This window comes from Sphaeramia orbicularis, chromosome 1 (genome assembly GCF_902148855.1).
Source record: "Sphaeramia orbicularis chromosome 1, fSphaOr1.1, whole genome shotgun sequence".
Classification (NCBI taxonomy): Eukaryota; Metazoa; Chordata; class Actinopteri; order Kurtiformes; family Apogonidae; genus Sphaeramia; species Sphaeramia orbicularis.
Window position 1 is genome coordinate 6991101 of NC_043957.1, and position 14539 is coordinate 7005639.

Consider the following 14539-nt stretch of genomic DNA (forward strand, 5'->3'; position numbering starts at 1 on the left):
GTTGGTTGATTTTTGTTTTGATTTCACTGTCGACATGTTCGAAATAAAGATTTCATTAATTCATTCATTCAAATTTGATTCTATAGTGAATTTGGAGAACTCTACCCAAAGAGGAACTTTTAGTCTTTTTAGAGAGGGACCAAATGTTATCTGAGTAGAGGGACATTTTCTTCAGTTGGAGTAAATTGTACTCCTGTGGAGGACCGTGTATGTAATGTGGGGTTACTGAGTGTTTTCCAACTCACCTGCAGTCGCGCTCAAACTCTTTGGATTCGTCCGTGCAATAGAAGAAGCGTCCCTTGAAAAGTTGCACAGCCACCACGGCAAAGATGAACATGAAGAGCATGTAGACGATCAAGATGTTCAGCACGTTCTTCAGAGAGTTGACCACACAGTCAAAGACAGCCTGTGAGGAGGAAGAGGAGGAGGAGGAAGATGAGGAGGAGGAGGAGGAGGAGGAGGAAGAGGAGAAGGGAGATGAGGAGGAAGAGGAAGAGGAGGAGGAAGAGGAGGAGGAAGAGGAAGAGGAAGAGGAAGAGGAAGAGGAAGAGGAAGAGGAAGAGGAGGAGGAGGAGGAGGAAGAGGAGGAGGAAGAGGAAGAGGAAGAGGAAGAGGAGGAGGAGGAAGATGAGGAGGAGGAAGAGGAGAAGGAAGATGAGGAGGAAGAGGAAGAGGAGGAGGAAGAGGAAGAGGAAGATGAGGAGGAGGAGGAGGAGAAGGAAGAGGAAGAGGAGGAAGAAGAGGAGGAAGAAGAGGAAGAGGAGGAGGAAGAGGAGGAGGAAGAGGAGGAGCTCAGCAGTGTTTCCCGCAGATTCTCTCTTTGACCTTTAACCCTTGACTCGTCCTACAGACTAGTGTCATGGTAACAGACCGGTGTCATGGTAACACACCAGTGTCATGGTAACAGACCAGTGTCATGGTAACAGACCGGTGTCATGGTAACACACCAGTGTCATGGTAACACACCAGTGTCATGGTAACAGACCTTCAGCTTTGGGAGGCGTTTGATGGTCTTCAGAGGACGCAGAACCCTCAGGACTCGAAGGGACTTGATTGTACTGATGTCTTTTCCTTTGCTGCTCCCCCTACAGGTTTGACCAGGGAACAACAACCGCAGAGTCAGGACACATTTAAGAAGGCAGAGCCAACGAGTGGATGGAAGGATCCCAAAGGGCTCTTACCGCACCCTTTGGATCCGACCATGAACCATAAAAGAACCAGGTGACCCGTTTGAAAAGTCCCTCAAAAACAGTATTTACCTGAACAACAACATCTACAGTGATCGCATTAGTACAAAAAACACACGATGCAGGACAGTTCTAGTGTCGTCTTCTGCAGAAAAAGAAACTTTTTAAGTGCACGTCAGACATGAAACCAGTGGGAGGGTAAGCGATCAGCTGACTGACCGTTTGGTTTCATGGACATGGAGAAGCCACATCATGGTCTGTAATAGTCTGTAAGTACATGAAGTCATTCCATATCCACAGGCAGCTCAACGGCAGAGTGCCCAGCCAAACCTCTTTCTTTCTTTTTCAATGAGACGCTGTTCGGTTCTTCTGAACAAATGGACGTTTTAGATGTAGGAAAAAACAGAAAAACGGGACAACTGTAAAGTAGAACACGGGTAGGATTATGTCGGTATAATCCTCGACTCCGAGTCACTAAAATGAACTGATCGGATACGTTTCACATAGCTTCCGTCATTTCCGAAAACCCAGAGTTCGGTAAAGTTTGCTGTTTTATTTTCGACTTTATTCAGCGACTGTGGCCGGAATTGAGGAAAAACCGGGAGGGGAAAAAACAGAGGCTATGTGAAAATATGTGGACATGTGATGTCGAGTTGTGCAACAGACATCACATGTCGGAGCCTTAGGGATGTAACGATATGAAAATTTCATATCGCGGTTATTGTGACCGAAATTATCACGGTTATCATGATTATCGCAGTATTGTTGAAATTGTGCTCAGAATGTTCAAAAAGTACTGATACACGCACACTGAAATAATTTAACCAAGTTGTATTTTGAAAAAAATGTTTTCTTTTAGTCATGGTTTTTATTTATTTCAGTTAACGAAAATGTTTTTTCAATTCTAGTTTTCATCTTTTCGTTAGTTTTCGTTAACGATAATAACCTTGTTTATAGGTTATTATGGTAGTATGATAGACTGGTTCTGATCCACTTTAGACTGAAATGACCTAAAAGGATTTTAACATCCTTGATCCTTCAATGTAATTTTTGCATTTCACAATTTCATCCCAGGGGGCCGGATTGGACCCTTCGGTGGGCCGGATTTGGCCCCCAAGCCGCATGTTTGACACCCCTGCTATAAACCAATATCAATGAGGGGAAAAAATCGGGGGGTGTTGATGGAGTAAATAGCTGAGTTGATGTTTACTGTAAGTGGATGGGCCATTTTGAAAAAAGCGAAGGCAGGAGGCGCCTGGACGCCCGCCAACGCCCCAGCAGGAAAACAGGTCGTCCATCAAGGCCTGCTCTTTAACTATGAACTCAGTTCCCCGTGAGCAGAAAAAAAAACCTAAGACAATTCAATTGGAGGCTGATTGATTGAGCCGGAGCCTTGGCAGGTCTGCGTGGACGTCAGCGGGGGGGGCTTTGGAAGTGTGTGCGCGGCTCCATAATCAATAGGTCCTCCTCCTCTGAAGTTGAGTAGGACTGAGGCGTCTCTATCAGAGTATTAGAGTAAAGCCTGCTAAGGCCATAGGTGTTGGAACTGAACACACACACACACACACACACACACAAGCATAATGTCTATGTATGTACAATGTGTTGGTTCAGCGTTCTGTCACCTCTGGGATGCACGCTCCCTCCGTAAAGACATAATTAAAGTGGCAGCTCATTGACGAACGTCTTTAACAGTCGACACGTGGAACTGGACGGACCCTCTTCCTCCTCTTATTTTTCTAGCATTTTTCTCATTTTCTTCTCACTTTAGAAGAATTTGTTCATGTTATTTGAAGGTTTTTTGGTTAATTTTTCCTAATTTTTCAAGTATTTTTCAAATTTTTTTTCAAATTTTATGTTTTGTACATTTTATCCTGTGAATAATTGAGATTAAACTGTATTTTACACCAATTATTGACATGTATTGATAGGGTTAGTGGATCAACAGGTATTAAACAGTTTAGATCAGTAGATGGTTTAGGTTAAAGGTGGACGTTTGGGTCTTTAAGGATTAAATAAATACATAAATGTGCATGCATATTTTAATTTTCTTCCGTGTGTTTTTTTATTCATTTTTTCCTTATTTTTCTAGCATTTTTCTCATTTTCTTTTCACTTCAGAAGAATTTGTTTATGTTTATGCCACATTTGAAGGTGTTTTGGTTCATTTTTTCCTAATTTTTCAAGTATTTTGTGAATTTTTTTCAAATTTTACCAGTTTTGTACATTTTATCCTATGAATAATTGAGTTAAAACTGTATTTTACACCAATTATTGACATGTATTGATAAGATTAGTGGATCAGCAGGTATTAAACAGTTTAGATCAGTAGATGGTTTTGGTTTTTGAGGGTTAACAGTATAAATACAGGGTTCTGAATGTTATGAAATGATGAACTCTAAGTATTTTGCTCATTCTTCTCACTTTACAAGTATTTGTGCACTTTTACACCATATTTCAAGTTTTTTTTTTTCTTCTTATTTTTCTAGTATTTTTCACATTTTCTTCTCACTTTAGAAGAATTTGTTCATTTTTATGCCACATTTGAAGGTTTTTTGGTTCATTTTTTCCAAATTTTTCAAATATTTAGCAAATTTTTTTCTAATTTTACAAGTTTTGTACATTTTATACTGTGAAAATTTGAGCTAAAACTGTATTTTACACCAATTATTGACATGTATTGATAGGATTAGTGGATCAACAGGTATTAAACAGTTTAGATCTGTGGATGGTTTTGGTAAAAGGTGGATGTTTGGGTCTTTAACATAAATGTGCATGTACATTTTATTTTTGTTCCTTATGCTTTTTTATTCATGTTTTTCCTTTTTTTTTTTTTTTTTTTTAAGCATTTTTCTCATTTTCTTTTCACTTTAGAGGAATTTGTTCATGTTTATGCCACAATTTAAGGTTTTTAGGTTAATTTTATCCTAATTTTCCAAGTATTTTGCACATTTTTTCCTAATTTTACAAGTTTTGCACATTTTATCCTATGAATAATTCAGATTAAACTGTATTTTAAACCAATTATTGACATGTATTGATAAGATTAGTGGATGAACAGGTATTAAACAATTTCAGTCGATGGTTTGGGTTAAAGGTGGACGTTTGAGTCTTTAAGGGTTAAAATCAGAAAAAAAAAAAAAAAATTCTAAAAATTTCATCTTTTCAGGAGACATGACACTACTTCTGTGGTCAGATGGATCTAAAAACTATGTCAGATTAAAAGAAGTGAGTGGAAAAACAATTTGTGGGATCTTTAAAAGTGTTTCTGCAGATGTTTTCTTGTCACCGTTTGTAATCCAGTGTTTGCCGTGTGCAGGATGAAGGATGGAACTAAAAACTTTTGGAGCCTAGAGGGTTTAACGTCTGGTGCATTTTCACTCTCTACACAAATACTTAAATATAATAAATGTTCTCCCTACTAAAAATAAATAAAGTTAGGTTGATGTTAATGTGATTAAAGTCGTGTCACAAATGAAACCTTGGATTGTTGAAGTCTCGGGGTGAACTCTTGGAGTGCGATGGCAAATACAACGAGGCAACGATACGGCGTGGATGAGTACGAACGAACAAAGAAAGAAAGAGAGAGAAGCTAAATTGATCCGGTGGAGGACGGGGGACGAAGGGGGTGTAGAGCGTTGGACAGGGGAGGGGGGGGGGGGGGACAGAGGAAGAACTTTACCGGGTGCTGCTCCTGTTGAGTTTCATCGAAGGTGGAGACAGCGAGAGTCAGTGACAGCAAAAGAAAGGAAAGGAAGACAGGAAGACAGACAGAAGCGAAGGACAGGAAAAACACATAGAAAGACAAACACACACACATAGAAAGACAGACCGACAAAGACAGACACAAGACAAGAGAAAGGGGGTTTGGTAGAAACAAGAAAAAAATACACCCATATGAGAGACAGACAAAGAAGGAAGGACAGTAAGATGAGCAAACCTGCGTCAAAAACCCAAAAACACAAACACACACACACACACGCACACACACACGCACACACACACACCTCCAACTCACAAAGGGTTAAAGTCAGTATTTAGTAAAGTAATCGAGTACCACAGTAGAGTATGAACAGCATGAAAAACAGATGCCTCAGTGACATAAACGCTCCTCTAAACCAAAGTGGCACACTGTAAAAAAAAATCTAAATCTGACCAAGTGTAGTTTTGTCATTTCTAGTCCAAATATCTGATCACACTTAAAAAAATCAGACCGAATCACCTACAGACGAACTTTACAGTGAGATGTAAGAACTGTTTGATAGACAATAGATCTGGAAAATCTGATTTCAACAAATCTCAACAAGATAAGGTTCTCTTGTTCCACTGGCAGGATTTTTTTTTTTTTGCTTGAATTAAGCAAAAAACAAATCTTGAATCTTGAAGTAAGCAAAAAAAAAAAAAAAAAAATCTTGAATTAAGAAAAAAAAATCTTGGATTAAGGAAAAAAAATTCTTGAATTAAGACAAAAAAAAAATAAAAACTTGAATTAACCAAAAAAATATTGAATTAAGCAAAAAACCCCATTGAATTAAGCCAAAGAAAATCTTGAATTATGCAAAAAAAAAAAAAAAAAAAAATCCTGAATTAAGCACAAAAAAAAAGTTGAATGAAGACAAAGAAAATCTTGAATTAAACAAACAAAAAAATAATCCTGAATTAAGCAAAATAAAATCTTGAACTAAGCAAAACAAAACAAAAAATCGAATTATGTAAAAAAAAAAAACCTTGAATCAAGCAAAAAACTAAATCTTGAATTCAGCAAAAAAAAATCTTGAATTAAGCAAAAGAAAATCTTAAATTAAGCAAAAAAATCTTGAATTAAGCAAAAAAAAAAAAATCTTGAACTAAGCAAAAAAAAAAATCTTGAATTAAGCAAAAAAAAAAAATCTTAAATTAAGCAAAAAAAATAAAAAATAAATAAAAAATCTGTCAAATGGAACAAATGAAAATAATCTTGGTCAGATTTGCTGAAATCAGATTTTCCAGATCTATTGTCAATAAATCAGTTCTTATATTTCACTGAAAAGTTCCTCTTTAGGTGATCATGTCTGATTTTAAGTGCGATCAGATATTTGGACTAGAAATGAGACAAATACACTCGGTCAGATTTAGATTTTTTTCCAGTGCATTTATTTAGTCTGACCTTTGACCTTTAACACGTCTTTAATCCTTTTATTCACTTTCTGAAGTTTGATTCCAGGTTTCATCCAGGACATTCCAGATGTTTCTAAGGGTTTTTGCTACTTCTTGTCGTGGGGTCAAAGGTCAAACTAAATACTGACTTTAACCTTTTTAGTATCTTTTAAGGCTGTGCCACAGATTTCCTGTATTTTCTTGTTGTATCTGAAGAAAAGAGGCTGTGAAATAAATATGCATGTTCATTTCAACGCTGCAAAAACAACTAATCTAAAGCACGCTGAAAACATTTGCACAGTTCTGTATTTTGTAGTCAATGGTAAAAGACGAGTCATTTTTTGGATCCTGTTTGCATTGTTTGACCTTTAACATATAAGATGTTTACTCAGGTCAGTTTGTCCAGAAGGTCTCAGTTTGGGGTAAAAAAGCTGAAATATCACAATGAAAATATGTAAATGTAAAGACTTCACTGTCTCTGCGCCGACATACCCAGACCTGCTATGATTTCCAGCCCTTTTAATACTTTTTTTTTTCTATTTTTTAAGTTTGAGGTGAAATATACTGAGGCAGTGGTCGTTTTGGTCGTTAAACGCAGTCCACTGAGCCGTTTTACCCTTTCATGCACGACAGGTACCCCACTGTAAAAAGTCTATTTCAGGGGGTATTCCACTATTTCAGGGGGTACTCCACTGTAAAAAGTATATTTCAGAGGGTACTCCACTGCAAAAAGTGTTTTTCAGGAGCTACTCCACTGTAAAAAGTCTATTTCAGGGGGTACTCACTATAAAAAGTATATTTCACGGGCACTCCACTATAAAAAGTATATTTCAGGGGGCACTCCACTATTTCAGGGGGTACTTCCCTGTAAAAAGTCTATTTCAGGGGGTAATCCACCGTAAAAGTCTATTTCAGGGGGTACTCCACTACAACAAGTCTATTTCAGGAGGTACCCCACTGTAAAAAGTCTATTTCAGGGGTACTCTGCTGTAAAAAGATGGAGACCCACTGCCCTAAGCAATACAATGAAAAAAATTATCATCTTAAGATTTTGAATTTTGACTGCTGTGATCTCATAAAGTTAAATATCTTCTTAATAAAACCGTATAATAATAATAATAATAATAATAATAATAATAATAATAATAATAATAATAATAATAATAATGATACTACTACTACTAATAATAATACTAATAATAATAATAATGATAGTAATACTACTACTACTACTACTACTAATAATAATAATGATAATTCAAAATGCATTTCAACTTCAGCCTAATTTTGAGAAAAAAAAAGAAAGAAATCTAGATACTTTTTTTTCATAATTCACGCATGAAAGGGTTAAGACAAAGCTATTCTTTTTTTTTTTTTTTTTTTTACTCTTTTTGCCATAAACTGGGACTTTCTTGGCTTGTACAGTTCAATTCTAAATTTCCAAACCTCATGTATCAACTGTGGCACAAACACAAACAGGATCTAAACGGTTATTTGTGACGTTTTGGAGCTCAGCAGACGGTCCATGGACTGAAAAAGGATGATGTCAGTGACCCCAAACATGAGCAGGAAGCCCCCTTTGGAAGCCCATCCTGAATATCTGTTGATGTGTGGGTACTTCCAGATCTGTGGGTACTTCCAGATCTGCTCCTTCCCTTAGGGCTGATCTTCTACTGTGGGCTGCTGCTGCACTTTTCCGTCTCTACCGACTATTACCTTCACGGTTAGAGGAGGAAACTTGATTTGTGCGTCCATTTACACCCGTTCTTATCTTATCACGTATCACACACCGTAATGATCCATTAGATGAGGCCTACAGCACAAACTGTCCTCATTAGATCTACAATCAGCTGGTGGGAATTTCACGGAGCTGTTTTACATGCACATCTGTATGAGGGAAAGGAGGAGGTAGGGTTTATTTACCACACAACTCAGAACAGATATGGTTAACCTCAGATTAGAACTGTCAAATATGGACAAAAGTATGTGGACACTTTGAATTCAGGTGTTTCTTTTCTAACAGGGGTCTGGGATCCAAAACAATAAGGACTAAAGTCAAAATATAGTTTTATATTATGGGATAAATATTATTACATTGGTTAGTTTGGGTTCAATTATTATATTTGTTTCTAAAATGACTCACAGATGGTTTGGACTGAATTCATGTCAACATTTATTATTATTATTCTATCCATGACTCTGATTTTAAATGTTCTACCTCTAAATTTCTAAATTATTTTTTGTGGTCTTTCATGATCACCTGAAAACCTCCTAAAAAAAAAAAAAATCACCAAAACCCCCCCCTACAAAACACCTAAAAATCATCTAAAAACCTCTTTAAAAACCCCAAAACATCTAAAAATGACCTAAAACCTCCAAAAACAACACAAGAAACCCCAAATCACCTGAAACCTCCAAAAACCCCCACAAAAAACACCTAAAAATCACCTAAAAACCTCTTTTAAAAAACACAAATAAATTCCAAATCACCTAAAAATATCTCAGAAACCTCCTTTTTGTTTTTGTTGTTTTGTTTTTTATCCATGACTCTGATTTTAAATGTTCTTCCTCTAAATGTCTACAATATTTTTCCTGCTCTGTCACGTTCTTGTTAATTTTATTTACTTATAAATATATATAACCAAAAAAAACCCCCCAAAATTTTAATGTTTTTTTCTCCATGACTCTGACTTTAAATGTTCTTCCTCTAAATGTCTCTAATATGTTTCCTGTTCTGACTGTAAATAATAATTTTCTCCCATAACTAACCATCTACTTTCTTACTTTATGTGTATTTTGCTCACTGTGATGCTCTTTCCTTAATTTTTGTTCATTTTAAGACTTTCTTTTGTTGATTTTTTTTTTATTTGTATTGCTCATTTTGATGCTTTTTTGTTCTTTTTGATGCCTGTGTTATGCAGTTTTATTAATTTTGTTGCTTATTTTGTTCATTTTATTTACTTTTTTTCCCCTAACCATCTACTTTCATCATATTTCACTGAGGAAGATAAATATACCATCTCCTAAAAAAAACCGCAACCCCCCCCCCCAAAGGCCCTAAAATCACCTAAAAACCAACCCGATTTTTATTTTTTAAATCCATGACTAAATGTTCTTCCTCTAAATGTCTGTAATATTTTTCCTGCTCTGACTGTAAATAATAATTTCCATCTACTTTCATCATATCTGACTGAGGAAGAAAAATCTACCATTAAACTACAGTGAAATATTGATGTTTACCAACTATATGGACATAAATATTGGGACACATCACGTCTACAGCTGTCAGATGTCCTATTCATCAATCCTACTATATAATGCACGTTTCGGCCCCGCCCCGTGTCCGGTGTCCGTCCCATCGATGTCCGATCGATGTTGCAACACGGGTCACAGGAGGGCGTTTGGGTGCAATGCTGCTGTTGCACCATGGGAGGGCGCTATCGTACAAGGAACCACAGGTACAATGCCGCTAGTATTAATAATCAATATGATATATATCCCATAATATAAAACTCTATTCTGACATTAGTCCTTTTTGTTTTGGACCCCAGACCCCTGTTAGAACAGAAACACCTGGATTCAACGTGTCCACAGACTTTTGTCTATGTAGTGTTAGCCAGTTATGCTATGAGGCTAACGATATACGCACACACTCATCTATAATGAGTAAAGACTGAAGAATGTAAGTCAAGTGTGTGTATTTTCCCAAACACACACACACACACACACACACACACACACATAACAGCAGGAAGAAGAAATACATTCTCAGAGGAACACGACAGCATGCAGTTCAGTCATGACACTGTGTCATTCAGATTTTTTTTTTGTTTGTTTTTGAATGATGAAAAGGTGCCAGAAGCGCATCTACTGTGTCTAAAACCCAAAGCCCTGGTAAATATCCGAAGCCATCGCACTGTGACCATGCTGGAAACCCTGTGTACAATGAATGCTTCAGTCAAATGCATGGCCTGTGTTTAAACACTGGGATGTGGTTCCAGACAGTGGACGTTCCTCTGCAGCTCAGCCCTGCAGCAGATGGTGGATGGAAGGAAGGAAGGAGGCGAAGGAGGAGGAGGAGAGGGGAGAGGAGGAGAGGTGAGGAAAGGCCATTGGACGGAGGCAGATGGAGGAAAAGGAACCCCAGAACGGAACGGAAACAGGTGATGAAGGGTTTTGCCGGGTCGTGCAGAGGAAGGAGAGTTAAATACCTGTGCCTCCAGGAACGTTAACATGGCATGAATCGCATATGAGTATGTGTGTGTGTGTTTTTTTGTGTTGTTTTTGTATATGTGTGTGCTTGGTGGGGGGGGGGGGGTTGGGGGTGGGGGGGCGGTGGGGCCAGGTGATGATCAGTTGCGCCGGGGCGATCCTTCCTGTTGTAAATGGATAAACTGGCCACTTAAAGGGTTAAAGGTGTCTGGGGCGCCCTCACCCACACGAACCGACTTGACCGGGACCTTCAGCTCGGAGGACTGGGGGGTTGAGGGGGTGGGGGTGAAGAGGCGATGGGTGGAGCAGGGGGTGGAGGTGGAAGGGCAGAACGGGGCATGAGGTGGGGTTTGGTGAACATCCTATGGAGGTATTTGACGGGTTTGAGGATCAGGCCTCAAGCAGGTTTAATGTAGAGATGACTCAGGGCACAGGCTGACCAATCAGCAAGCAGAAGGCAGGGGAGTGGGAGGGGCCTTAAGTGGGTCATGTGGGTCATTGAGGGCGGAGAGTAGAAGGGACTGATGATTGGGTCTGAAGTGATGATGTCATATTTGGTGAGTTAAAGCAGTTTGGCTACACTCTAAAAATCATTTTACCTTCAGAATATTGGGGCTTGTAACAATTATGGGCTGGGGTGCCGAAAAGGGGGGGGGGGGGGGGTTGACAATTCTGCGTTCCAGGGAAGTCACAGTAAACTGTTTAAGCGCAAGGAATTGTGGGAGTTACATGTAAATAAACCAACATGGCAGACCATGCTCATTTACTATCATTTCTGTCACTGAAGGTGTTTGTTCTTTACTTATTTGAGGGAAACAGAGGAGAAAAAATGGCGCATAAGGCAAGAGAAGCTGTTCTACCTTTTATGTTGTTTTTTGTATATTTGAATTGGTATTTGGTATTAATTTATTCTTGCACTCAATGGACTGAAAACTAGTAACACTAGAGCAGCTGCTGATTATGCAGAACATTTGCAGATAAATAACGTTAGAGAAATACTTTGTTTTACTAAACAATTTGCATAAATGCCACATCAATGGGGGGCACCATTGTTGTTTGACGGGCTACGTGACATCTGAGTTCGGAACTGGGAGAACATCGATATAATTCGAGTTCACAGGTTTGACTGACATTCCAGTGCATTTTCACTGGTAGAAGGTTGGAAAAACACGAGTTATGGGTGGACTGGAACGCAGCATAAGGTCCACTGTATAATAGAAGCATAGAAGCCAGGAGTCAGACGTTGAAAGCATATTAAGTTTCACTTTCACTTCACACCAGTGTTAGTTATGTCGGTAACTGCTGCCCCTACCCCCACCCCCTGCTCCAACAAATCGACAAGATACTTAATTTTATGAAGGGCCCACAACGCTTAGCTTTCGTGGAGCCCACAATTGCTAGTGGTGCCCCAGATTATGGGTGATGTAAAAACACCACATATGTGATAATCAGACAAAATCTGACAAATTATGTAATAAGACCAAACATTTTGCAATGATCCACAACTGTATTGAACACAATGTGTCAAAAATTACAAATGAAAGAGTTACAGTTAATAATATTGTATGAGATACATAATGTATAATAATACATTATGAAAGGCTAACGTTATGAAAGGCTAATATTATGAAAGGCTAACAATATGAAAGGCAAAAGTTATAAAAGGCTAACATTATAAAGGCTAATGTTATTTAGGCAAAACTTATGAAAGGCTAACAATCTGAAAGGCTAACAGTATGAACGGCTACCGGTATGAAAGGCAAATGTTAAGAAAGGCTAACATTATAAAACGCTAACGTAATTTAGGCTAACGTTATGAACGCTAGTGATTTTAAAGACTAATGTTATGAAAGGCTAACATTATAAAAGGCTAACATTATGAAAGGCTAATATTGTCCTATGTCCAATGCTTTGTAACATTCGTCTCCATCTGGTTTGAATGTTTAACCCTCTGTCCTGCTTTAAAGACCAGTTTCACAGAAGAACCCAAATGCTAAATCGAAATGTTTCTAATAACCATCGCAATACATGATAGTTTATTACAAAATGTGTGGAGAAATGTACTACATATTGTGTTCAGGCTATTTATTAGGACAAAATGGAGCAGATTAAAGCAAAATGTGGGTCTGATTCCATATGAAGTGGAGTTTTTTCTTTTCTTTTTTTATGTTTTGTCGAGTTCTTGTGAATCACTAAGAGGAGGGTAGTCTGGTGTCTGCTCAGGTCGGAGCATCAAAAAGGAATTAGAAGGAGCCTTGGTTTTTTTAGAGTGTATTTCAGAGGTGGGTGAGAAGTTACCACATGGAAGGTATCAGGGTTAGATATTTGCTAAAGATCATGAGCGATATCTCCAATGAAGTTAAAATGAAACACAGAGAAAGACCTGCTGATACAGCGCCAGATGGAACAATGTCAAACAGAAACAGAGGATATGGAAAAGAAACCGACAGAAGCCAATAAAAGACAGAGACGGACAGAGAAGAGAGGAAGCAAAATGTATAGAGATAAAGACGAAAAGAGGGAAAATTCAATTAAAGACGAGGGATAGAGCGAAAACAGGTGAGAAAAACTGAGATGGACCAACATTGCTTGGCGTATCGGACGCATAAAAGCAGTGACCAGGCTCTTTCTGTGTTGGGGGTGGGGGGGTTAGACGGTGGAAATGAGGATGAGGTGGGTGGGAAGGGGAGGAACTTACGTGAAGGCGAAGGCCACCAGAGCACCACTAACCACTATAAAGTCCAGAATGTTCCATAAGTCGCGGAAGTAGGAGCCCTGGTGGAGGAACAAGCCCAGCACGACCATCTGGAAAAAACACACGAAACACACATGAATTAAAACAGACGAACACGAAGGAAAAGTCATATAAAACTGAGCCAAATGTACGAGTACAGACACACACATACAGCAGGGCTCTCAAACTCCTGTTCTTTCAGGATCCACATTCAGCCTGATTTGATCTGCAGTGGGCCGAACCAGTAAAATAATAACAGAATAACCTGTAAATAATGACAACTCCAAATTTTGGTCTCTGTTTTAGTGCAAAAAACCCCCCATTAAATTATGAAAATACTTTTATAAATTATCCAAACAAAAAACATATGAACAACCTGAAAAAACTGAAATTTCTTAAGAAAAATCAGTGCAATTTTAACAATATTCTGCCTCAACTTATCATTTGTCCATGTGCATTATGGATCAGACCTACAAAGACACTAAACACTGAGGAACAGGCAGAAAAGAGTTCAGACTGGACTGAATTTTCTTTAGACATTTCAGGTTGTTCATATTTGTTCAGGTTATTCACATTTTATTGTTCCAGGATACTTTGTAAATGTTAATATTTCCATAATTTAATGTTATATTTTGCACTAAAACAAAGACAAAAATTTGAAGTTGTCATTATTTATAGTCATAATGTAATATTTTTTTCACATCAAACTGAGAAGAAAATCTGGAGTCATTCTTTTTTGTCGGTTCTTCTGCTGTTATTATTTGACTGTAGATCATATTGGTCTGTATGTGGAACCACAACTAAAATGAGTTTCACAGCCTTGACTGTGGAATTTTTGCATTTTGTACATTCATCCCAGGGGCCGGATTGGAACCTTTGGTGGGACACATTTGGCCCCCGGGATGCATGTTTGAGAGCCCTGACCTACAGATAGAGAGGTGATCAAACTCCAGAGATCCTTTACTTTCAAGTACAAGTGCAGATTTTAGTTTGAAAATGAAAAAGTATGGATTTAACTTCAATCTCTGAAATGGAAATAGAATGAAATTAACTAGAAAAGCACAGACACCCCCCCCCCCCCGATCACCACCACAATATATATGCATGCATGCATATATCAACATTTCCTGAACATTTCATCAAAATCCGTCCATGACTTTTTGAGTTATCTTGCTAACAGACAAACAAACTCTGATGAAAACATAACCTCGGAGGTAAAAATGGAGGTACAAATATTTCTACATTTCGACTGTTTTTTCTACCAAACCAAC

The 14539-nt window shown here is 38.1% G+C and overlaps 1 protein-coding gene across 1 annotated transcript in view; it reads right to left on the bottom strand.

Annotated features, from left to right (window-relative positions):
- cacna1ab (calcium channel, voltage-dependent, P/Q type, alpha 1A subunit, b) overlaps positions 1-14539 on the bottom strand; it is a 331651-nt gene that overhangs the window by 95638 nt on the left and 221474 nt on the right. The window contains 4 exon segments of the mRNA XM_030154455.1: positions 246-406; positions 986-1085; positions 4869-4880; positions 13233-13339. Of these exon segments, the coding sequence (XP_030010315.1) occupies positions 246-406; positions 986-1085; positions 4869-4880; positions 13233-13339 (380 nt within the window).